This window comes from Malaclemys terrapin, chromosome 2 (assembly GCF_027887155.1).
Source record: "Malaclemys terrapin pileata isolate rMalTer1 chromosome 2, rMalTer1.hap1, whole genome shotgun sequence".
NCBI classification, from domain to species: Eukaryota; Metazoa; Chordata; order Testudines; family Emydidae; genus Malaclemys; species Malaclemys terrapin.
Window position 1 is genome coordinate 2,355,411 of NC_071506.1, and position 23,997 is coordinate 2,379,407.

Consider the following 23,997-nt stretch of genomic DNA (forward strand, 5'->3'; position numbering starts at 1 on the left):
TCTAGGTTACTGTGACTCTTTATAAACTTTCTCACAGGTTTGACAGGTACACTCACAATTAGGGTAAATTTGTAGGCCCAATTATCACAGCAGATGAAAACGCAAAGTTTCTGGTTTTCTGCTGCGGTTCCTGAGTCTCCCTGGCCTTGAGACCCCCCTGGGGAAGGGCAGAGTGCTGCGTGTACAAGACACTCAAGACCCGGCCCGGTAATGGCGCTGTCTCGTTCCCACTGCAGCTGCGACTGATAGACTGGGGGCTGGCTGAGTTCTATCATCCTGGGCAGGAGTACAATGTTCGCGTGGCCTCCAGGTATTTCAAGGGACCGGAGCTCTTGGTAGACTACCAGGTACGTTAAGAAGCCCAGCAGGTGAACAGTGCCAGCTGCTGGCCGTGTCGGTCCTTGCAGTGATTGAGCAGCCGTTGTACTGCTCAGGGCTCCTGTTCCCGAGTCTCCTGGTGGGGAGTGGAAATACACACCTGCAGGGGGGGGGTTGCAGCTGTTCTACCCCCCCATGCAGGGTGGGCACAGTCTGTGCAGCATTCCCCTAAGAGATTGGGGCTGATTCTCAGAGAAGAGAGAGACTGTGGCATCAAACTAGAATCTGTCCAAGGGGTGAAAGGGCTACCGTGGATGGAGGGGAGGGGACCTGGCCAGGATGAGGCCGTGCTGGGGGGGGAGACAAGCGAGGCGATGAATATAAACGAGTGCGACACAGCTGGGAGGGCTCCTCTGGGAGGAGAAAGGAAGGTGGGAGAAGAGCGACCATGAAATGCAGGTGAAACCCAGGCCTGTGAACAAGAGACTGAGGGCCCTGGGCTAACGGCATCTTGGAATTGGAGCTGTCAGCCAAACTGACACCCCCCGTTCTCTGCCGGAGGCTGAGGGATGGTGCTGGAGGGCAGGGCATGATCTCTCTCCTCAGCCAGTGGTAGCTGGCTGGGGGTGCTTGGAGCAGCTGCTGCCTCTCACCTCTCTCCCCTTGGCTTTTCCAGATGTATGACTACAGCTTGGACATGTGGAGTTTAGGCTGCATGTTGGCCAGTATGATCTTCCGGAAGGAGCCCTTCTTCCACGGCCATGATAACTATGACCAGGTGAGCTGAGTGCCTCGGGGCGCAGGACCCCACACAGCCCCTCCTTTACCCTCTAGCTGTCTTTCTGCACAAACCAGGTGAGACTCGGTGGATGAGAGAGGGATCTAAAGAAATGCTTCAGTGCTCGGTCCTCTAAAATATCGGCTCCGGCAGCCCTGCAGTTGCCAGCAATCCTAGAACAGACCAGCTGTCAGACAGACGAGCCACCAGCTCTCCGGAGCAATCCTAGGACGACAGACCGGCCCTCTGGAGAACCAGGACAATTACCACCTGCACAAGCAGGCCTGCAATATCCGACCAGTGCATGCAGCCTCGTGTGCGCGTCACCCGAGGAGAACTAGGGGGTTGCACCCAGGGCTTAATTTGTAATGCAAGGGGGGCCAGGGCTCAAGCAATTGTTTTATTTTCATAAATGAAGCTGCAAGCCCAGAGGTGCTGGGGCTCTGAACCGCCAGGCCCGGCGGCGCCGGGGCCCTGAACCGCCAGGCCCGGCGGCGCCGGGGCCCAGCCCTGGCAAGTCCTGACACAAATGAAGCCCTGGTTGCAGCCTTTGTTGCTTCTATAGGGTGAGCTCATTGCACGTACCAGGGTCTTGTTGCATCCCTCCATCCCCCCATAAGCTCCCTGTGTGCCACCTTCCCATACCCCTGTATTTCAGCGACTCCCTGCAGCCCAACTCCACCCCTCCATCATGCCAGGGGCACCCACTGCTCCCCCCACTGTTGTTTCTCTTGGGAGATGAACATGTCGACACACTGAGTGACTGTCGGAAGGATGGGCGAAGCTGAGGTGGGGGTGTTAATGGCAGCCATCAACTGGTTCTTTGAGCTATAGACAATTGCTGAGGTGCTCGAGACTGGGGCTCTGTTAAACAGATGGCAGAGGCTCTGTGTTTCCCCCCGTCCCCACCACACCACTAGAGCCGAGAACGTTCCCTGACGTGGACTGGAGAAGGCATTCCGAAGTTATTGCTCCATCTGAACAGACCGAGAAAGGCCATCCTTGAGCAAAGGGCCTTACGGTCTTAGCTGACAAACACGCGTGTCTAAGGCTCGTGTCAGGTCTACACTACAAACGTGCATTGGCACGGCTGTCCTGCTGTAGCGTGTCTGGTGAAGATGCTCTAACCCAGGGGTCTCAAACTCAAATGACCATGAGGGCCACATGAGGACTAGTATATTGGCCCGAGGGCCGCATTACTGACAGCTCCCCCCGCTGCGCTCGGCCCCTTCCCTGCCTCCAGGAGTGGTGTGGGGTGTGGTGGGGGCTCAGGGCAGGGAGTTGGAGTGTGGGGTGCAGGAGGGGTGAGGGGTGTGGCAGGGGGTCAGGGTGCAGGGTGTGGTGGGGGCTCAGGGCAGGGGTGAGGGGTGCAGGGTGCGGCAGGGGGCTCGGCAGGGGGTTGGTGCGGGGTGCGGCAGGGGGTCGGGGTGCGGCAGGGGGCTCAGGGCAGTGGGTTGCGGGTGCACTAGGGGTGCGGGGTGCGGCAGGGGCTCAGGGCAGGGGGTCGGGGTGCAGGAGGGGTGCAGGGTACGGCAGGGGGTCCGGGCAGCGGGTTCGGCTGCAGGAAGGGTTTGGGGGTGGGCTCTGGCCCGACGCGCACCAGGGGCCGGGAATGGGGAACCGTGGCCAATGGGAGCTGCTGGGGGCGGTGCCTGAAGCAACAGCAACACACAGACCCATGTGCCCCTCCTCCCCCAAGTTCCGGCCGCTTCCCGGAGCGGCACAGGGGCAGGCAGGGAGCCTGCCCTGCCCCCAGTGTGCGTCAGGCTGGAGCCGCTCTAGGTAAACACTGGGGAAGGGCGGGGGGGCCGTGAGGAGCTCGCGGGCTGCAGAAAATAACCCCACGGGCCGCATATTTGAGACCCCTGCTCTAAGCCGACGGGAGACAGCTCTCCATCGGCTTAACCCCACTTCGGTAGCTGTGTCACCCACAGCGCTGTCTACACGGGGGGCTAGGTCGGTGTAACTGCGTCGCTCGTGGGGGGGATTTTTCACACCTCTGAGAGATGTAGTTATCCCAAAGTAAGTGTGTGGTGTAGTCCTGGCTTGGTGTACACATATCCTGTCACGGCTGTGTTGGTGGGTGTGAATAACCACTGCCCTAGCGCCATAGCTGTGCTGGCAACCCCCAGCTGTGCTGACAATCGCAGCTCTGCCAACAGACGAGAGCTGCTGTCGGCATAGCTAATGCTGCTCGGGGGTGGCATTCCTACGCTGGCTGGAAATCTCTTCCTGCTGGCGTCCGCGCTAGGGGGCTAGTCTGGTCTCGGCTCTGTCGTGCAGACATAGCTGAAATCATAGTGTCCTTCAGACCTTGCCGTCAGGCAGGCCCTGGGACCTCCCCTGCACCCATCATTCGTCTCAGCTGGCCTGTCACCTCTGTTGTCAGCAGCAGCTGAGCAGAGACCTTTCACTGCCCTCTGCCGATACTCCACAGGACCAGGTTCCTACGCGCCTGGGCTCCCCTCTCCTCCTCAGTTAGGGGGAGCAGCAGTCAACATGGATGTGCTGGCGTTAGTGATGCTAATGGTCTGACTCTGTTGAATGCTGACCCAGGGACTTATAACCCCCCTCTTAGGCTCTGAAAATAGGGCCTGGTGTATTGCACCTCACTGGGGTGCCTTAAATCTGCCGTTAGTGGGCAGCCCCCAGAGGACTGTTCGGAAGGGTGGGGTGATCCCTGTTTCCAAGCAGACCCTCCCCACTGTGTGTATTGTCTCGGTGTTGTCCCTGCAGCGCTTAGCACGGAGGCTCCCAGTGTCAGGCAGTGAAGTGGTGCAGGCCAGCCTGCAGGGGTGGCAGGCCTGCAGATAGGCCTCACATTCGGTCGCTGGATCACAGATGCCAGACTTGCTTGGTGTGGAAAATCACGTACAGCCCAGATGTGGCTGGTGACCCTGTGCTGTTGGATTTAGTGGTTCTCTCTCTCCCCTCCCCCAGCTTGTGCGGATCGCGAAAGTGCTGGGAACGGAGGACCTGTACGACTACATTGACAAGTACAACATAGAGCTGGATCCCCGCTTCAATGATATCCTAGGCAGGTGGGTGCCCGGGGCAGCGGGGGGGGGGGGGGGGGCTGGGGGTTCCTGTCTCCTTCCCTCCCTGAATCTCCCCTAAGTATGTCCTGACCTAGCTTCTCCCCAGTGCAGGTAACTAGCCGTCTCACTGTACTGGCCACACTGACCCCTAGGTGGCCTTTTCTCCAGCAGGTGAGGTGAGCTTTAGCTATTGCTGCAGCGAGTGGTGGTGATTAAAGCTAAGATTTAGTCATGGGTATTTTTAGTAAAAGTCACAGGCAGTAAACAAAAATTCACGGCCCGTGACCTGTCCATGACTTGTACTATATACCCCTGACAAAATCTTGGGTGCTCTGGGGCAGGGAGCGGCCCAGGACCGCCGTTGGTGCTCGACAGGGGGTGGTGCACGGCCTGGGACCACTGCTGGTGCTCTGGGGAGGGGGGCGGCGCGGCGCGGTGGCCTGAGACTGCCCCAGCAACCCTGGAGTCAGTCGCACTGGCCGCTGCAGAAGTCACGGAGGTCCTGGAAAGTCACAGAATCCGTGATCTCAGTGACAGACACACCGTGTCAAGATCCAAGAAGATAAAGTGAGGCTGGTTCAGTACATGAATGGAGCGTTCCCCAGAAAACAGGGTTCAGGAAGGGATAAGGGTGATTCAGCAGGGGGAACGCTTCCTCTGAGCGTGTACCATCCCCCAGTGTGGTGCTGGGGATGCTGGCTGTTTTCTGGGAAGACCTAAACATGAGACCCTGGGGTTTGGATTTCACTGGTAAACTTTCAGTACGTTAGACAAAGTTGAAGCGTTGTCTAGGAGAAATACAGGGACTCTCCCTATCCACGCGCCTCAGGGAGACAGCACATCACATACATGGGGGGCAGGAGAGGCTATAATCTGTGTCTCTAATACCCTGCACTTGGAAGCTCCAGTCCCATGATTCCAGGTGGCTGTCGCAGCAGGTTCACAGAAGAACTCGTTTAGTAATAAAGCTCCCAGGACACCGAGATGATGTGTTAGCCCTCGTGCCTGGCCAGATTCTGACTCAGGGCAGTATCTGTGGGAGTTAAGGGATCAGGGGAGTTCTCTCTAGCCCCTCAGATGAGACCTCAGCTCTCTGCAGAAGTAAAGCTGGTGATTTGGCTGAGGTAACCCCATCCCTGCACCGGGCACCTCCAGAACAGATGTAGCCGCTCTCTCCGCCCTGCCCCCTGGTGGCTGACTGCGTAGCGCCACCTGAAGAAAGAGCAGGCGGAGGAGCTGATCAATTTAATACACAGTCCTCAGATAAAGGACATATCAGATAGTAAACTGGTAAGAACAGAGAGAACTTGGACAATATTTTTACTTCAAGGTCCAAGAGACCCAGACAAGGTTTTCAGCTCGAGGCCAAAAGACCAAAAACATCAAGACACTTGATCAGGGCCTTGAGACTACTGACCCTTGATCTTAGCTCATAGAGCCATTAAGCAGAGCCGGAAGGCTGGCTGGTTCCTCCCTCTCGGGGAGGTAGGGTTTCTGGCTGGGTGCTGCGCTTCAGGTGGTGTCTCATCGGTGGGGAAAGCGGGGTACAGGACAGTTCAGGGGGTGTCATGGTGCTGTGGAGGATGCATGCTGTCTGGGTGGGGCCCTACCAAATCACTGTCCATTTTGGTCAATTTCATGGTCATAGGATTTTAAAAGTCATAAATTTCATGATTTCAGCTCTTTACATCTGAACTGTCAGGGTGTTGTCATTGTAGGGTTGGTGTCGCGAGGTTATTGTGGGGAGGGGCCTTGCCGGGCTGCTACCCTCACTTCTGCGCTGCTGCTGCTGGCAGCACTGCCTTCAGAGCTGGGGGCCCTGCCAACAGCCGCCGCTCTCCGGCCCCCCAGCTCGGAAGGCAGCGCAGAAGTAAGGGTGGCAATACAGTGAGCCCCCTACAATAACCTTGCCCCCGCGCTTGTCACTCCCTTTTGGGTCAGGCCCCCCGATTTGAGAAATGCTGGTCTCCTCTGTGAAATCCGTATAGTACAGGGTAAAAGTACACACAAGAGCAGATTTCATGGGCGATGACGTGTTTTTCGTGGCTGTGAATTTGGTAGGGGGCTGGCTTACAGCACTGCTGGGATGGCTGGGGCGTGCGTTAGTGTGTGGGGAGCTCCAGGGGCATGGGCTAGGGTGCAGCAGGCCGGGTTCCAGGCTGTGTCTCCCTTGCAGACATTCCCGCAAGCGATGGGAGCGCTTCGTGCACAGCGAGAACCAGCACCTCGTGAGCACAGAGGCGCTCGACTTCCTGGACAAGCTGCTGCGCTACGACCACCAGACACGACTCACTGCCCGGGAGGCCATGGAGCACCCGTACTTCTGTGCGTAGGAGAAATGCCAGTTTCGCCTTCTCTCTCCTCTGGCCATTCTGTCCTGGCAGCCCCCATTCCCTCTCCCAGCCCTCGGATCTCAGTCCCTGCCCCGCCTCGAGCTGTGCACTGCTGGGACCTCCCCGGTCTCCTGGACAAGTGTCACTCGGGCCACAGCACGACCAGCGTCTGGGCAGCAGCCTCCTTTCCGCACCTCACCATGGTGCAGACGTCTGCTCTGCAGCCCGCTCCGCCCTGGTCCCGCTCTATCGCCGAGCAGCGTCTCGGCCCCTCTGGCAACCCCATGGTTCTGTTCTTGGTCCTCTGCCCTTCTCTCTTCCTGGTCAGCCGTCTGCACTTTCCTTTCTCCCCACCCCCTGCTCGAGCGCTGCCCGTTCCTACCCAGGCACCGCACCTGTAAAACGACTGGCCATCAGAATTGGGGGAAGCAAAGCGGCTTAGACATGCTGCTCCCTGGGGGGAGAGACCAGCCCCCCAAGAGCTGGATTCCCTCCCCTTTGCTGACACTACTGTGTTGTCAGTGTCCGATGTAGATGATAAACTCCCCAGGGCAGGGCGTGAGTCACCTCCTGTCTCGAGCCCCATGCACACTGCTGCTGTTGGCTGCTGATATCCAGCGTTCCCGGGGGCGGCTTGCCTGCATTGCCTGACAAAGTGAGCTGGCGGTCCCCGTCTCTTATGGGAGCGGAGTGTCCTGTGTTCAAGCTCCCGGATTTCCTACTTGTCTCCCCCACCTTGGGTGTAGCTTCACCTTTGACCCTGAGTGCGGTTCCTCCCCTGTCTGTGGCCACCTGCCAGCATCCCCCACTGGCCTGCTGCGTGGTCTCCATTGCTGCTGCTATCAGGGATGGTGAGGGAGACCCTCCGAAAGCACCCAGCTCTCTCCGTGGGTTTGGAGTCTCTTGTGAGTGCGGATGCTCATCTCAGTCACCCTTTCCCTTGCAGATCCCATAGCGAAAGATCCAGCCAGGATGGGCCCCTCAGCTGGACTGTCAGCCAGTAACACACCTGTCAGCTCCTCCAGTATGTTGGCAGGTAGGGTCCTGTGTTCTGGAGCCCTGTGGTATTGAGGAGGAATGACTCCGGTCAGGGAAGATGGGCAGGGCTGCCCTTCCTGTGCCCCCACCTGACTGCCTCTCCAGGGAGCTGGATTGGCATTCTGGGGGATCCGGCCTTCGCTCTAGAGTGGGGTAGGGGGTGCCATGAGGAGCAGCCTCTGGCCGGTTCCCTCCCTGCCATTGTTCCTTTGCTGTCTCTGCTGGCCTGACTCTCTACCTTCTCCCTGGCACAGGTCTTACCTCAATGTCTGCAGCCCAGCCCATTGGCAGCTTGGCCGCATCGCCCGTCATCTCCTCTCCGAACACTCTGGGGTCGCCAGTTCCTGCTGCAGCTGGAGTGCAGCCCTGAACTCAGTTCTCACCCTCTGGCTTTGAGCCCCGCCACAGCTGCGCTTGCCTCGTACGCTCCTGCCCTATTCCTCCAAGCGCTGACCCACTCTGCCATCTGCGAGCAGCAGCTTTCCAGAAGGCAGGAACCGGGGGGCTCTCTGGAATTTTATTTGTATTTCTGTTGAGTATGAAAAAAGAGCAAAAACATAGGTCCCTTTTTCCCCTCTGTGCGGTAACGATCTCAAACTCTCTGGCTATGGCCAAAGGCTGATCTTGTTGTCTGTCAGGGTGAAGAGTTAGCTGCATTCTTCTCATGAGGATCATGGTTAGTGATGCAACTACAATGTAGAAATTTAAAATGGATAATAAAATTTATTTTCTATGTCCCTAACAGGACAGCATGGCCAGTGGCTTGGTCTGGGGCCAGGGACTCTGAGTGGCTTGGCGTATCCTGGGCAGGGAGTGTGTCTCGGGCGGTGACCACTAGCAAGGGTTGAGGATAGTAATGCTCCTCCTGGAGAACTCGCATTTTAAGGCCAGAAGAGGGACCTTGTCTGACCCCCAGCTATCATTCATTCCCCTCTGTTGCCATAGGCAGGGAGCCGGAATCCCCTGGCGTGTCCCATCGCTCACTCCCCTCCAGCTGAACTTACCGATGGGTTAGTATTTATCTGCTTTCTAGGCTGTGCCGACGGAACTGTGTGTGTAGTGTTTGCACTGGGCATCGTCCCGTTTGTCCCTCCTTCCTTGTGAGGTCGCAAAGCTCGGGCCCCAGCCCCAACCCAAACATCTGCCTAGCAATTTTACAACCCTGCAGCCTGAGCCCCGGCCAGCTGTGTAGACACTCTCAGAATCCAAGGACAGGAGGAAGCCTAGGTCCAGGGACCAGTCGGCAGTCGGTTACAGCTGGTGTCCTGGCGCTGGGCTGCAGCACTGACAGGGCCTTGCTGCTTTTTGGCTTTCGAATCTGAAACACCTGCTCCTGCAAACTCTTCCCTTGCTGCACACCTAGAGGGGAGCTGTTGCTGCCGAGCGCTCTGGTATCTCTAAAGCGAAGCCTTCTTCAACCACCTGTCTTCTCAGGGGACCTTCCTCTGTTAGCTGTTCCAGAGTTTGGGGCTGGAGACGCTGGTGAGCAGCGGAGGTCTCAGTGTTGGGAGTTTTCAGAGGTGACCTCTCTGCCACTAGTGATAGTGAGCAGAAAGCCTCAGGTCCAGGAACCCTCCCAGCAGCCGGGAACTTTGTAATCTCCTCAGTGAGGATAGCTCTACCAGAGCCCCTTCATCAGTTCACAGACTCTGATACGTTCATAATGCCTTCCAGGGCAGGGAGGGATCTTCCCCCGTGACCTCTGTCCAGGGAAGATTTTGGGGTGATGGTGCAGAGCATTGAGACCTGATGAGGCTGTTACCACGTGCTGTCTTCTCCAATTGATGACTGCCACGGTTTCGTGGCACTTCTAGGAAGGACTGTAGATGTCTTGGACTTGAGTATCAGAGGGGGAGCCGTGTTAGTCTGGATCTGTAAAAAGCAACAGAGGGTCCTGTGGCACCTTATAGACTGACAGATGTATTGGAGCATAAGCTTTCGTGGGTGAATACGAAGAAGTGGGGATTCACCCACGAAAGCTCATGCTCCAATATCTGTTAGTCTATAAGATGCCACAGGACTCTCTGCTGTCTTGGACTTAATTTGTTCAGGGGAAGGCTGCCATCTTTTTGCTATTTTTTAGCTGATGCAGGTGGCCCGGGTTGCCCTCCCAGCAATGAGGAGGTCCTGGTGATTGTCACGGAGTATGGGGGGACTCAGGGCCCTGCACCCCTGGCTTCCTGCGATTCACCATGACTCTCAGCCAGCCAGTAAAGCAGAAGGTTTATTTAGACGACAGGAATACAGTCCAAGACAGGTCTTGCAGGCACAGACAACAGGACCCCCCCCAGTTAGGTCCATCTTGGGGTCCCAGGGCACCCTAGTCCCCTTGGCAGGTCAGAGCCCCGTCTGCCTCCCAGCCATTCCACCAGCCAGCTCCTGAAACTCTGCCTTCAGCGACCCCTCCCACAACCTTTGTTCAGTCTCCCGGGCAAAAGTGTCACCTGGCCTCTAACCCCTTCCTGGGTTCTCATGTTACACACTCAGGTATTCTCCCTCAGTCAGTCTCCCATCCCGCAATGCAGACTATCCAGCCACACTCCCCTGTCAGCATTCACAGACCACATTAAGAACAGTCCCAGTTCGTGACAGTGATGCCCAAACCCCTCCACCCATGTCCAAACAAGCAGGCATAGTCTCAAGTCCTCCTATGGAGCTTCAGGGGCAGTAATGGAGTTTGAGTGCATTGTGTGATCTAGTCTGATCTGCGTATACGGGCTATAGCATTTCACCCAGTAATTCCTGCCTCAAGCCCGTGTTTGGTGGAGCGAGAGCATTCTCTTTAGACATGTCCAGTCTTGATTGAAACGCCAAGCGATGGTGAATTCTCCGTGTCCTCAGGTCAGTTGTTCCAATAGTTACTTTCCTTCCATTTGGAAATGTTGCACCTTATTCCCAGTCTGAAGTTGTCTTAACTTCATTTTCTACCCCTGGGTTCTTGTTCTGAGCTTGCCAGGTGAAAGCCCCCTGTGCTGTAAGCAATCATCTCCCCATTGTAGGCCGTGCTCGTCACCTCTTAATCCTCTCGGGGGTGAGATGCAGCTTCTCGGTCGTCTCACTCTAAAGCAGGTTTTCCAGCCCTCGAATCGTCCCTGCGGCTCTTTGCCATCCCCCCGAGCAGCAGTAGAGCAGGTGCCCCAGCCATAGAGGGACAGTTAGCATGCGCTATCCCAACGCTCAGCAGAAGGAAGGGTAAATGCCGGGGGGGCCTGTGCATGTTTCCCTGGCGGGGGGGAAGTCTCTAACCTGCTCACGCCGGGATTTGAAACCCCGAGCCGGCTCTGTGACCTGCAGCCGGTTCACTTCCAAACCGTGCCAAGGGCACAGCTGTACACGCTCGTGCTCCATACTCTCCATTTCCTCACCCTCGTGTCCCGCCCGGACACTAAGTGGTAGGGTCTACTGAGGGTGAGGAACCCGGGGGGGGCCAGCCTGTATTCCACCTTGGTCCCACGGCCCGCCAGGGATATTAGTTGGCAGCTCCTTCATGGACCTGTGAGCACAGGCATGTATCTGGTGCGGTTCACCCTGTCCCTGATCCTTATGCCGCAGAGGGACAGGTGAGACCCTGGCACACGCCTACCTTGAGTGTGCCAGGTTGCAGCTCCTATTCCGGCTTGCGCCTGCCCACTTGCCAGAACCCAACAGGACCACTGGGATTTGAAATGTCCCACAGGGCCCAGGCTGTGGTCTGTCCTCTCCTCTGGCTTGGTATTAATGGCCCTGGGGTTCTTTTACTCCTGTTGTTGTTTGCTCAGGAATTCTCCCCTTGTGCTCCCCTGTGCGGGGAGAGAAGGGGCCAAAGCCCAGGCCACTGGGTGTATGGAGTTATTTCCGGCCTCCTCCATTAGTTACTCCTGGAGGAATTCTGTGCCTAAAAATCCTACACCCAGTATTTTCAAATTCTGCACATTTTATGTCAAAATAACACAATATAATCATACCAGTTTCAATTATTTTTGGTCATTTATTTCAAAATATAGACGACAAAAGATTCAGGAAATGTTTTTTGACAAATAGATTCCTTTCTAAGCATGTTAATACAGAACTCAGTAATAATTCATTTAAACTACAGTACCCAACCGTATTTCCCATAACCCCCCCAGAAGCAGTGCAAAGACAGGGGGGAGTCAGGGGTAACGGAGGGGCAGAGGGAGAGGGAAGTACATTGCTGGGAAGGAGGCTGGGTGTGAACTTGGAGGGTTGTTGAGTCTGGGTGGGCAAAGTATGGAATAGTTTTTTGGGGGGGGGAGGGAGGGCAGGGAGGGACTGTTAAGGAGCTTCCCCCATGCAGGCCCTGGGCTGACCCCTAACCTCTCCCATTCAGTCAGGCACATCTGCCCCTGTCCCCATGTGTCCCTCCACCACCACTCCTCCCATTGCCATGTGGCTCTGTGCCCCCACTCAGCCAACCTCATGTCCCTGTCCCCCCCCCACACAGTCACCCTATGTACCGCTGCATCTCCTCCCCCATCACCATGTGGCCCTGCACCTGCCTCCACTCCCATTCAACCCCTGCCCCAGTCTGTCCTCCCCCACTAGCCCATCTGACACCCCCCCCAAGCTGTCTGTCTCCCCATAGCCCCTCTCCTGACATGGCCCCACAGGCGCTGGGAAGAAGGCAGGCTCTTTCTCTTCCCTAGCTGGGAAAGGCAACGACTAGGTAGTGGCTGTAGCTGTAGCATGTAAGTGCTTCCCCCACAAGCCCTGGCCACCTATGTAAATGGCAGGTAATCACAGTCGGGCACTACACCTTCCCCTGCACTCGGCTCCTTGCTGAGGGGTAAGTTCTCTGCCTGGGTGAGGGCCGTTTGTAGCAGCTCGGGGACTGTTCTGGACCAGGGGGTGGGCGCGGCGTAGGTAGTTGGGCAGTGGAGAACTCCTGCTGCCGTACAATTAAGGTTCCCTCCCAGGGGGCTGGCAGGTGCCGACGATGTCCCTTAGCGGCTGCACAGCTCCAGCAGGCCTATGCCCCATTGTTTGGAAGGCACGAACTCTGCCCCTTGAGAGCAGCCGGTCTGTGTTCCCCTGCCCAGGAGGGGTGAGCACCCCTCCTCCAGCTGGTGCCCCGGCGTTCCTCTGCCCCTAGCGCTCTCCCTCCTGGGCTCCAGGGATGGTCCGACCCTCCCATGCCTGCTGCCACAGTGGGGCCAGCGTACCTTACGCCAGCAAGTCCCACATCACTACGGCTCCCTAACTGCTGTGTAGCAGGGCAGGGCCTGGCTCTGGAAGAGCACCCCCCCACCCCAGTTCCCTCTAGCCAGGGACGCGGACAGCTGCCTCTCCCCTGACACGCTCAGGGCTCCTTCTGCTCCCATCCGCACCAGCATCACCTGGAGCCTCTTGCCGTGATGCTTAATTGTTCTGCTACTACCGTCTGGTCAGTCCCTGGTCCAGGCTTCCCCCTGGAGCGCTGCCTCACTGCAGAGGGGTCATTGACAACTGCTCCTTTCATGTCACTGTCTCTAGAAACCCTTCCCAAGAGGGTGGGAGTAATCAGTGCAGAGCCAGCCACTGCCCTGCCCCCTTGTGCAGGCCTATTAACCCTGCCCCCCTTTGTTACCACCACTCAGACTGGGCTCCCTACTGGGGACCCTGACTGCAGGCAGGGCCTTGGGGCTCTGCCAGGGGAGTAGTGGAGGTGGGGGGAGGTCCAGTCCTCCCTCTTTCAGCTGGAGCTGATCCTGCTTGCAGACAGGGGAGGCAGCACCCACCCCCACAAGAAGGGTAGGAATGGCAGCCAGCCCTGGTCACTACAAGAGGCTGCAGCCCACCCCCCTCTGCACCTTACCTTGACCAGGTACCCTCAGGCCAGGGTCTCTCTTCCTCTGGGAAGCCCTGACCACCCTCTCCTTAGCTGCACCAGCCTTGGGCCCACGATGCAGGGTGCAACCTCCGCCCCCCCCTCTGTTCATGGGCAGGAGTTAAGGTTAACCCTCATGGGAGAGGGTTGGGTTAGGTTAGGGTTAAAATCAGCAATTTGTTAGATAATTAGAAGGGAGTTTGGCCCTAGCTCCATGACTAAAGTAAGGTGCACAGGGGTGGTAAACTACCACCTCCCTTCAGTTACTACAGGGCCAAGATGGAACCTGCTGGGGTTAGAGAGGTTTTCATCTCTCCAATGCTAGCAGATTGGCAGACAGACTTACTTTCCTTGTGACCAAGTGGTAAAGGGGTAGTATTACTCCCCTTCAGTGGGGCACCCCTGCCTTGTCTTTCCATGGCTGAGATTAAAAGCCCCAGGAGATTAGGGTTGGAAGAGACCCCAGGAGGTCATCTAGGCCCATCCCCTGCTCAAAGCAGGACCAATCCCCAACTAAATCATCCCAGCCAGGGCTTTGTCAAGCCTGACCTTAAAAACCTTTAAGGATGGAGATTCCATCACCTCCCTAGGAAACCCATTCCAGTGCTTCACCACCCTCCTTGCATCTGAAGACGTGAGGTTCTTACCCACGAAAGCTTATGCTCCCACCACTTCTGTTAGTCTTAAAGGTGCCACAGGACCCTCTGTTGCTTTTTACAGATTCAGACTAAACATGGCTACCCCTCTGATACTTGACCACCCTCCTAGTGAAATAGTGTTTCCTAATATCCAACCTAGAACTCCCCCACTGCAAGTTGAGACCATTGCTCCTTGTTCCATCATCTGCCACCACTGAGAACAGCCGAGCTCCATCCTCTTTGGAACCCCCCTTCAGGTAGTTGAAGGCTGCTATCAAATCCCCTCACTCTTTTCTGCAACCTAAACAATGCCAGTTCCCTCAGCCTCTCCTCATAAGTCATGTGCTCCAACCCCCTAATCATTCTGTTGCCCTCCCCTGGGCTCTCTTTAATTTGTCCACATCCTTTCTGTAGTGGGGGCCCCAAAACTGGATGCAATACTCCAGCTGTGGCCTCACACTGCCAAATAGAGAGCACTAATCACTTCCCTCGCTCTGCTAGCAATGCTCCTGCTAATGCAGCTCAATATGCCATAATTCTTCTTGGGAAGAAGGGCACACAGCTGACTGATATCCAGCTTCTTGTTCACTGTAACCCCTACGTCCTTTTCTGCAGAACTGCTGCCTAACCACTCGGTCCCTAGGCTGTAGCAGTGCATGGGATTCTTCCATCCTAAGTGCAGAACTCTGCACTCGAACCTCATCAGATTTCCTTTGGCCCAATCCTCCAATTTGTCTAGATCACTCTGGACCCTATCCCTACCCTCTTGAGTATCTACCTCTCCCCTCAGTTTTGTGTCATCTGTGAGCTTGCTGAGGGTGCAATCCATCCCCTCATCCAGATTATTGGAGATGTTTGAACAAAACCAGCCCCAGGACCAAGCCCTGGGGCACTCTGCTTGACACCAGCTGCCAACTAGCCATTGAGCTGTTAATCACTACCCCTTGAGCCTGACAGTCTAGCCAGCTTTCTATCCACTTTAGTGTCCATTCATCCAATCCATACTTTAACTTGCTGGCAAGAATACTGTGGGAGACCGTCTCAAAAGCTTTGCTAAAGTCAAGCTATATCATGTCCACTGCTTTCCTCATATCCACAGAGCCAGTTCTCCTCATAGAAGGCAATCAGGTTGGTCAGGCATGACTTGCCCTTGGTGAATCCATGTTGACTGTTCCTGATCATCTTCCTCTCCCAAGTGTTTCTAACTTGATTCCTTGAGGACTTGCTCCATGATTTTTCTAGGGACTGAAGTGAGACTGTAGTTCCCCAGATTCTCCTCCTTCCCTTTTTTAAAGATTGAAAAAGGCAAATATAGTGCCAATCATCTGGGACCTCACTCACTTGCTACCAGTTTTCAAAGATAACGGTCAATGGCTCTGCAATCACATCAGCCAACTCCCTCAGCTGCATTAGATCTGGACCCATGGACTTGTGCACATCCAGCTTTTCTAATTAGTCCTGAACCTGGTCTGTCACCCCAGAGGGCTGGTCACCACCTCCCCATATTGTGTTGCCCAGTGCAGCAGTTTGGGAGCAGACCTTGTCTGTGAAGACCAAGGCTTTTTTTTTTTTGCCTTGAATACTTCAGCTTTTTCCACATCCTCTGTCATTAGGTTGCCTTCCCCAGTGAGTAAGGGTCCCAGATTGTCCCTGGCTGCCTTCTTGGTGCTAATATACCTCTAGAAACCCTTCTTGTTACTCTTAACATCCCTTGGTAGCTGCAACTCCAATTGTGCTTTGGCCTTCCTGATTTCACTGCTGCAGGCCTGAGCAATATTTAGTCATTGTCCAAGTTTCCACTTCGTGTAAGCTTCCTTGTTGTATCTAAGCTCACCAAAGATTTCACTGTTAAGCCAAGTTGGTTGCCTGTTGTCTTTGCTATTCTTTCTGCACATGGGGATGGTTTGTTCCTATGCCCTCATTAAGGCTTCTTTAAAATACAGCCAGCTCTCCTGGACTTCCCCCCCCGTCATGTTATTCTCCCAAGGGATCCTGCCCATCTGTTCTCTGAGGGAGTCAAAGTCTGCTTTTTGAAGTCCAGGGACCCTATTCTGCTGCTCTCCTTTCTTCCTTTTGTGAGGATCTGGAACTTGACTATCTCATGGTCACTGCTGCCCAGGTTGCCACCCACTTGTACTTCCCCTCCCAATTCTTCCCTTTTTGTGAGCAGCAGGTCAAGAGGAGCACAGACCCTAGGTGGTTCCTCCAGCACTTGTACCAGGAAGTTGTCCCCAAACACTCTCCAAAAACTTCCTGGATTGTCTGTGCACTGCTGTATTGCTCTCCCAGCAGATGTCAGGGGGATTGAATTCCCCATGAGAACCAGGGCCTGTGACCTGGAATGGAGGATAAGCATTTACTCACGAGCCCGAGGCAGCAGCACCATTTCTCATGCTGGTCATTGTGGTGGAGGAAGTTCAGGCTGGCTGGGATGTTTAGCCATTGCAGCAGCCCAAGCCGTTGAAGGGGATGCCTTAGCCATGGGGTCTGGCAGCATCTGCCAAGGTTGTGCGTCTTTTCCCTTCCTTCAGGCAGATGGCGCGGGAGAGCCATTACCTGAGCTGTGTTGACAATGCATCACTGGAGCAGGGCCTACCTAGGGGGCTGCTCAGATCCAGAGGTTAAGTGACGTTGCATTTACTAGATGGAATGAAAACGTGGCCTAGGTGCAGAGCTGCACCAGTCCCCTGCCATGGCCCATCTGTGACTAGTGAGAATGACCATGTGACTGCACTGGTCCCAGCTCTGTGGAGAGGAGACAGCTGCTGCTACAGGGGGGAAATGAGCAACTGGTCCCTTTCCTGAGAAGAGCCCATCTCCATGGAGGGGATGGGACATGGTCACTGCCTCCCTTCCCCCCACCCCAGCAAGGAGGCCATGGGACGGTTTTGGAAAAGATGCTTTATTCACGGTTTGGCAGATACAGACGAAGTGTCAGACGTTGCTGGGGCAGACTTTTTTTTGGAGATGGGGTAGCACAGTACTGTGGCCCCTGCATGGACGGCTCATGCCCCCCCAAAGGGGACGTTCAGCACAAATCCAGATTGGATCTGCCATCTCCGTCCCACCCCACGCAGCGCAGCCATGGAGGGCAATGCGGCCACCTGGAGTGCTCGAGGACGGACTACGGGACCTCAGAGGAGCCCGTGCACAGTACAGAAACTAGAGGCAACCGCAGGGTGGCCACGAACAGAGACTCCCCTGCACGGGGAGTGTCACAAGAGCCAGCAGCTCCAGGCTCACCCTGGCTGAACCAGGAAGTACTGGTGCATGCCCGAGGAGCCCAGTGCCATCTGCTGGGTCCTGCAGCCAGGGGCTCGCCCCAGGGAGAGGCTGGTACTGTGAAGGATTCTCTGGAGAGCTGCAGGATCAGGGCTGAGGGAGAGACCCTTCAGCAACAACTGCTTTTCAAAGAGGAGGCAGCCAGTGTGTCTGAACGTGGGACGGAGCGAGAACAAAATCTGAGACTTCAGTGAAAGTCCTTTTAAAGTGCCTTCAAAATGGCAGCTCCCGGCTGGCTGCCTCTCTGCACTGGTCAGGGCAAAAGGAGCCACCACCTTAAAGCTTTGACACCCTACATGGAGGCCCAGCCCTTGCTGCTGGCCGGCTCCTAGGGACGAGGCACCAGGCGCCCATCTCCGACTGCCAAGATGGGGGCAACATCCTAGAGGCAGTCGGAGCAGAAGCACGTTCTGAAGGCTCAGCTAGCCCAGCTCTCCAGTGGGCCTTAGAAGAGGTTGGTGCTGCCTTGGGCAGGCCCTAAACTCAGCCCCGAACATCCTGCAAGGCCTGTTGAAGGAGCCTGGGAAATGCCCTCTCGAGAATCCTGATCCTGAACATTAACACCAGTGACAGGAGAGAAGGGTCCCATGGCACGTGGAGGGCCCTTCCTCCTCTCCAGCTTCTCACTGGAGGATATTGCATTGATCCAACATTCAATTCACAAAAATACTCATCCCCATTGATTACACACATATAAAAAAGACAAGGCAGCTTCCTTCGACTGACCCCTCCGCACATGTGCTGGTGCTAGTCAGTCCCAGAGGCTTTCGGAGAGCAGCAGAAAGTGGGGGTTCTTACCCCCGGCCAGGCTCCTTGCTGACACCAGCAGGAGAGGGAGGAACAGGGAGTCCACATGCATCACTGGCTGCCTTCGTAGTTGAGCACGTAGTAGTCATGAACGTACATCAGGACGGCGATCGGCTGCCCGATGATCAAGGAGATCCAGACGGCTGCGTTCCCATAGTTGCCTCTGAGGAACCTTCCCACAAGCCAGGCCAGCGGGATCTGGGGGGAGAAGCAGTCAGAGCTTGGACGCCAAGCCTCAAAGACAGGCCGTCACGCACCACGTGGGCAGAACAGAGCACAGATACCATGCGAGGGGATGTTTTAATAACCAAGGCAGGCCCCATTGCCTGGCCCAGGAGCCCAAAGGCAGTGGTGGGTGCCACAGAACACTGGGAAGAAGCCACTGCAGAAGGCAGCTACAGAAGACACATGGACATTGTCAACTGCCTTGAGCCGACCAATTTAGAGTAGGGCAGGCATCTCCCTACGGTTCCATGTGGTTTGCTGCAGTGGAGAAGGCCCAGCTATGGGCACGAGCAGTTTTCCAGCATGCTAGACTGGAAAGTCCCTTGAAGGATCAGAAACCCAAGGAAGCAGGTGACCTTCCTACCTCCCAGGTCTTACCTGAGCCATCATCCCCATGAATGCCCACAGCCGGAACATCTTCAGGGGCACGCTCACCAAGTACTGGAAGAGAGAAGATTCTGCATCAGCGCCAGGCATGGCCCCAAGCCCCACTGCATTCCCCCAGAAGGTGAGAGGAGCTGCTGCTGCTCGCCCTCCTGGATCCACCCCCCACAGCTAGGGGTGGGGAGGGATGGTTGAGCCTGCTAACCACAGTCCACCCCCAGTGTCCTCCCTTCCCCCAGGACGGGTACCCAAGTCAGCCCGGGAGATGCCAAACTAGAGCAGTGCTCTAGTCTAGAACCAGCTGCCCAGACTAGACCCCTGGAAGCACGACCCCTGGGGACAGCGCTGAGCAGAGTTTGCCTAGTCTCCTCCCAGTGACAGCACGCAGACTGAGGTGCCAAGAGTCCCCTCCCTCCCACGTAGGGAGTAAGCCAGGTGCCAACCTCGTGGAAGAAAGCCGATGCCAGGAACACTGCGGTCTGGGCTGTCCATTTGCTGACCCCCCTCTTGATCATTGGCTTGTAGAAGTGCCTAGAACACAAGAGCAGGAGTGAGTGTGGGGGCAGGGAGCAGAGCAGTCAGGAAAGCCCAGGTTAGCAGCACTGGCTGTTTAACTAGGCGGCAGCTGATGGAGTGTCCCCCAGCCCTGTGAGGACAAGGAACTAGGTTCTCGCAGCTGCCCCTTCCCAGGAGCGTCCCCACGGGCTGACCAGCCCTGCTGCTGGCCTGCGGCTGCTCCGGCAGGAGCCTGCCGCTATCTGTCCCAACTCAGGGTGTTCTCTAGTTGGCTTTTATCCACCGAGCTGTGAGCTCACAGGGCCTCACTCTGCCCCAAGCGGAGCAGCACACCGAGCCCCCAACAGACTGGGCTGGGAGGCCCTCAGCTGTACCTGAGACACCACTTGTGCACCGGTATGTTCCAGTTCTGCCAGAAGTAAGTCACCGACTCGGAGTTCCTGGGGGAGAAAACCGGCATCAGCAACATCCCAGCCCTGGGCACGCAGGAGACCTGGGAGCAGCACAAGCCCTCTGCTCCCAACGGCCAGTCCGCTCTGGCCATATGCCAGCAGGGCAGGGACTGTCGCTACATCCAGCACTGGAGGGCCACGCAGGACTTCCCAGCAGCACGAGTGGGTGAGTTGTCACAGGCCCCCACTCCCCTCTGCCCCCAGCTATGCAGACCTTGCAGGACTGTGTCTCTTCGGTCTGGGAGGAGACGTGCATTTAACAGCAGCCCCACCCCGGGGGATCCGGCTGGGCCAGTTTGGAGGGAAGGGCACCCCCTGCTCGCTGGCCAGTCATGTTTAGCTGGAAGAGGGGAAGGGGCAGAGGGACCCGAAGTACAGCCCTGATTTTCAACTGCAGTTCAGACTAACACCCGCAGGGTTTGTCCAGTGCTCCCCTGGGCCTGGGTTTCCCAGGTAGCTCTGGCTGCAGTGCGTGCAGGGGTGCATGGAACTGCAGGAAGTCCCTGGCAGAGCCGACGTGCTCTGCTGGGGTCAGACTGACCCTCCTGTGACTGGGCTGTGGCCTCTAGCAGGGTCTCCGAGGAGAGCGACACCCAACCACCATCCCTGGGGAGCCAGGCTCAGACCCCCGAGCCCTCACGCTTCAGAAGGAACTGGTCAATGGCACAGCATCACAACGAGGCAGCTGGAGGTGGTTTCCCCCCAACACCACACTCCACTTTCTTCTGAGGTATTCAGCACAGACCATTGAGACGGGATGGTCTCTCCCAGTACAGGAGCTCCCCTTCCCTGCAGCACCTGCGCATGCTCCTTGGAGAGCTCCCAGCCCAGCAGGAAGGCACTGGAAGGGCTATGTAAGGGTCCTCCCAGTCTCAGGGGGCTCAAGATACCCCTCACCCCAGGGGCTACACAGACAAGCCACATGGCTTCTCTACATTGCTACATGCTTTAAACAGTCACGCCTCCCATCAGGGACGAGGACGGTAGCCAGAGTCTCCAAGGTGCTGGTGCCACCAGCCCCTGCAGCTGGCCACAATGGCTAGTTGAGTCCAAGGAGATCCCCGGCCCCCCAGGCAGGGTTGTTGATATGGGCCTGGGGCCACTGGGGGAGCTGTCCCTTTCCCTCCAGACAGCTCCTCACAGGCCCCCCCGACTGGATCACTGCTCACCACCAGTCCCTGTAGAACTCCCGGTCGCCAAACTGCATCACTTCAGCCAGGACGTTCAGGGACGAGTGGAAGAACCAGTAAAAGAAGATGAGCCAGATCAAGTGATTGGGGACCTGCCCAGAGAAAGGAACAGACTGAACAGACCAAGCACATTCCAGGGGATTCTCTGCTGGAGAGCAGAGCCAGCCGCCCCTTGGCATTACTGCCAGCCGCTGCCCACGAGAGGCTTGGGGACCGAATAGCAGGTTCTGCCAAGCCAGACCGTGCTGGGAGCGTTTCAGGAAGGCCACCACGTCCCCAGCCCCGGAGGTAGGAGGTGAATTCTAGCTGCAGTACTCACAGCCAGCTTCAGGAGGCGCTCTATGATTCGGGAGTAGTCCATATCCTGAAAGGAGAGCTCAGCGTCAGTCCCAGCTGGTCAGGACAAGTGAGGGGGGTGAGGAGAAGGCTGCTTTCAGGACTCCCTCCCAGATACTGACGCCCACAGCCTTGTTCCTTCAGTGGCTAGGCCAGTTTAGATACTAGACTGGCCGGAAGGGATGGGGTCCCTGCTGACCTGTTTGCTGTGTGGGCGCTGGGGGCTGCTAAGGAAGCACGCACCCTCCGTGGGGCATGCCACAGGTCAGCCAGGGCACCGGCCACCGGCCAGGAGAGTGGCCTTCAAGCCCAGTCTGTATGGGCCACTGCACAGCCGCCCCTTGTGGGGCCCTGTCTGAGCCCAGGTGTGGCCAGCCAATGTACAAGAACCACAGAGGGGGAGATGGCCGCCTCCTGCCCGCCATGGGCTCGTCCCAACAGCCCCGCAGGAGAGGAGAGATGCACAACAGGGATCTCGCAGGAGTTGGAGCTGGGGAGAGGGACTCTGTAGCCCGGATATTTACGGGGGGCAAGTCACTCACCCGGAAAGGTTTCATCGAGTTCTGGATAGTGGGGACCATCCACTGAAAGAGAAGAAGTTTAGCTCTAGACAGTCAGGCTGCTCCCCCAGAGCACCAACCCCGCCTCTCACCCCAGGATCTGGGACACCCCAAACGGTCAGCTGCGGTCACTGCCTGCTTGGTAAGTCATCCACCAGACAGTGCCTGTCCCTGTCCCCCATTCATTGCCTGGTCAGCCCCTCTAGCTGCTTGGCCAAACCCAACCTGCCCCATGGCATGCTCACCTGAAGTCCCACACGCCGCCGGGGGCCTACATCTTACTTCGTTACTCACTCTGGAGCTGGCCACAGATGCTTGTCAGGGAGCCTGTGTCTGCCCTTTGTTCCTAGGGGGTCCCCCCACTGCACCAGCATCCACTCAGTTCTTAAGGGCTCAGTTCCCTGTGACGGGAACATGGCGCAGCGTCTGCATCCTTTGATTCGGCCAGGAGGGCCCTGGAGGGGGCGGGCTCCAGCCCACTCCGCACCAGCCACTTGGCACCGCATGCGTCAGCCAGAGGCTACACCTGCCTGGCGATGGCTCCCGCCTGCCACCCCGCCTCTGCCAATTTCAGCTATTCCTGTGCTTTGAGTCCCGACGTGCCCCCTCCCGCCAAGAGCTGCCCCGGGAATGGGCTCTGCTGCCCCGGGAGAGGAGAGGCTCCAGCCACATACCTGCTGTATCAGCCCCACCAGCAGCTGGATAAAGAAGAGCTAGAGACAAAGAGGCAGCAGTGGTGAGATCAGCAGGGCCCCTCCGCCACACAGCACTGGCCCGTGCAGGATGCCTGGCCGCGGAGATGCCTGGCACGGGCCCGTGAGGCCCCTCAGTGCCCACCCCACCGAAGTGACATGCCAGGCACCCGGCCACGCTGGTCTGAGTCTACCCCTGCTGCCTGTGTCCCAGCATGGCCCCGCTCAGGCCAAGCCAGGAGCAATGCATGCCCTGAGCTAGAGGGGTCTCCTGCCCCAAAGCGTGAAGGCCTCCTGCCCCCCAGCAGGCATGCTGCTGCCTACCAGCTAGGACAACGGGGCGTTCACAGCCACAGGCATCCCCTGGGCCTGGTCAGGAGACCTCTGCGGAGACACCAGCCTTGGACCCTCCAGAGCTGGAGTCGGTGCTGCCACGCGCTGCCAGCCCTCCGATGGGCCAGCTCTGTCCTGCCCTGCCAAGGAGAGCAGAGCCTGGGCCGCCCACAATCGGCCGCTGCCGAGTCGGGGGATTGTCGCTGGCCCAGCGCTCGGAGCAGGGACGGAGCGGGGCCCGGGGCCCGAGGCGGCCTTACCATCTCGAAGAGCCTGCGGAGCAGGAAGCGCTTGCGTATCCGGGGCGAGCGAGGGAAGTTCAGCTCGTAGCAGAGCGTGGGAGCAAACAGGAAGTAGTACATGTCTGAAACAGACCAGCAGAGTCGTATCAGTGACCCGGCCCAGCGCCCGGCCCTGAGAAACCCAGGTGCGCTAGGCAATAAGCACCTCCCAGATATCACAGCCTAACGCCCCCACACTGCAGGCAGGGAGCTGAGGGCCAGTTACCTTTATAGGTCAGGTTAGCTGGATAGTACACCCCGCTCTGCACCACCTCCCCATTGGCTTTCTTCGGCCCGGAAGCTGGAAGAGGAGAGAAGACAGCCATTAGCCTGAAGGCCAGGGCAGCTGGTGCTGGGGTCACTAGGGCTGCAGTTGAGACTCGCTAGCCCCATGCCGTGGGAGGAGGGCAGAGACCCCCATGTGGAGATGGCAGTCGCATTAGGGCAAAGCCAGCTGCAGCGCCATTTGTGGCCAGGTCGGTTTCCCTTCCTGGAAAGGGCAAGCCCCGCGCTCATGCATCGTGACAGAGACCTGGCTGCGAAGGCCGGAGAGGGGGCTCCACTAGTTTGAATACACACCCCAGCCCTGCAAAGGCTGTAGCCGCATTCCTGGCACTGGGGAACGGCTGCATGCGTCTGCCGCTCCAGTCACGCGGGGTAGCACAGTGCACTGCGTTGGCCGCCTGCCCACCTCCAGAGCTCACCTGGGCGCACGCGCGCAGCCTTCGCCCGGCCCCTGGCTCGGCACCACTTGTTCACGTCCCGGAAGGAGAAGAGCTTGAGGAAGAGGATGGTGTAGATGGACAGAGCGAACACGGCGCCGACTGGGGAGAGAAGTCAGGGAGTGTGAGCAACCCGTGAGGCACAGCTGCAGGGACGGCGTCCCCGGGCGACTCACTGGCCCTGCCCAGCCCCACCCTGGTTGGCGAGCGTCTAACACTGGAGGTGAGACACCCAGATCCGGCTGTCCCAAGGGGGCCAAGCCTCAGAGGA

At 57.4% G+C, this 23,997-nt stretch overlaps 2 protein-coding genes across 2 annotated transcripts in view; one reads left to right on the top strand and one right to left on the bottom strand.

Moving 5' to 3' along the window:
- LOC128831759 (casein kinase II subunit alpha-like) overlaps nt 1-8,247 on the top strand; it is a 52,041-nt gene extending 43,794 nt beyond the window's left edge. The window contains exons 9-14 of the mRNA XM_054018497.1: nt 237-347; nt 995-1,096; nt 4,037-4,137; nt 6,311-6,459; nt 7,414-7,503; nt 7,760-8,247. Of these exons, the coding sequence (XP_053874472.1) occupies nt 237-347; nt 995-1,096; nt 4,037-4,137; nt 6,311-6,459; nt 7,414-7,503; nt 7,760-7,875 (669 nt within the window). The 3' untranslated portion in view covers nt 7,876-8,247. The remainder of the gene's footprint in view (nt 1-236; nt 348-994; nt 1,097-4,036; nt 4,138-6,310; nt 6,460-7,413; nt 7,504-7,759) is intronic.
- A 1,465-nt stretch (nt 8,248-9,712) lies between these two features.
- Nucleotides 9,713-23,997, bottom strand: part of DGAT1 (diacylglycerol O-acyltransferase 1) — a 32,651-nt gene continuing 18,366 nt past the window's right edge. Inside the window, exons 7-17 of the mRNA XM_054018493.1 lie at nt 23,709-23,828; nt 23,231-23,305; nt 22,984-23,087; nt 22,373-22,411; nt 21,681-21,722; nt 21,122-21,166; nt 20,782-20,894; nt 19,535-19,600; nt 19,088-19,175; nt 18,639-18,701; nt 9,713-18,233 (exon numbers count right to left, since the gene is read on the bottom strand). Coding sequence (XP_053874468.1) covers nt 18,087-18,233; nt 18,639-18,701; nt 19,088-19,175; nt 19,535-19,600; nt 20,782-20,894; nt 21,122-21,166; nt 21,681-21,722; nt 22,373-22,411; nt 22,984-23,087; nt 23,231-23,305; nt 23,709-23,828 — 902 coding nt within the window. The 3' untranslated portion in view covers nt 9,713-18,086. The remainder of the gene's footprint in view (nt 18,234-18,638; nt 18,702-19,087; nt 19,176-19,534; nt 19,601-20,781; nt 20,895-21,121; nt 21,167-21,680; nt 21,723-22,372; nt 22,412-22,983; nt 23,088-23,230; nt 23,306-23,708; nt 23,829-23,997) is intronic.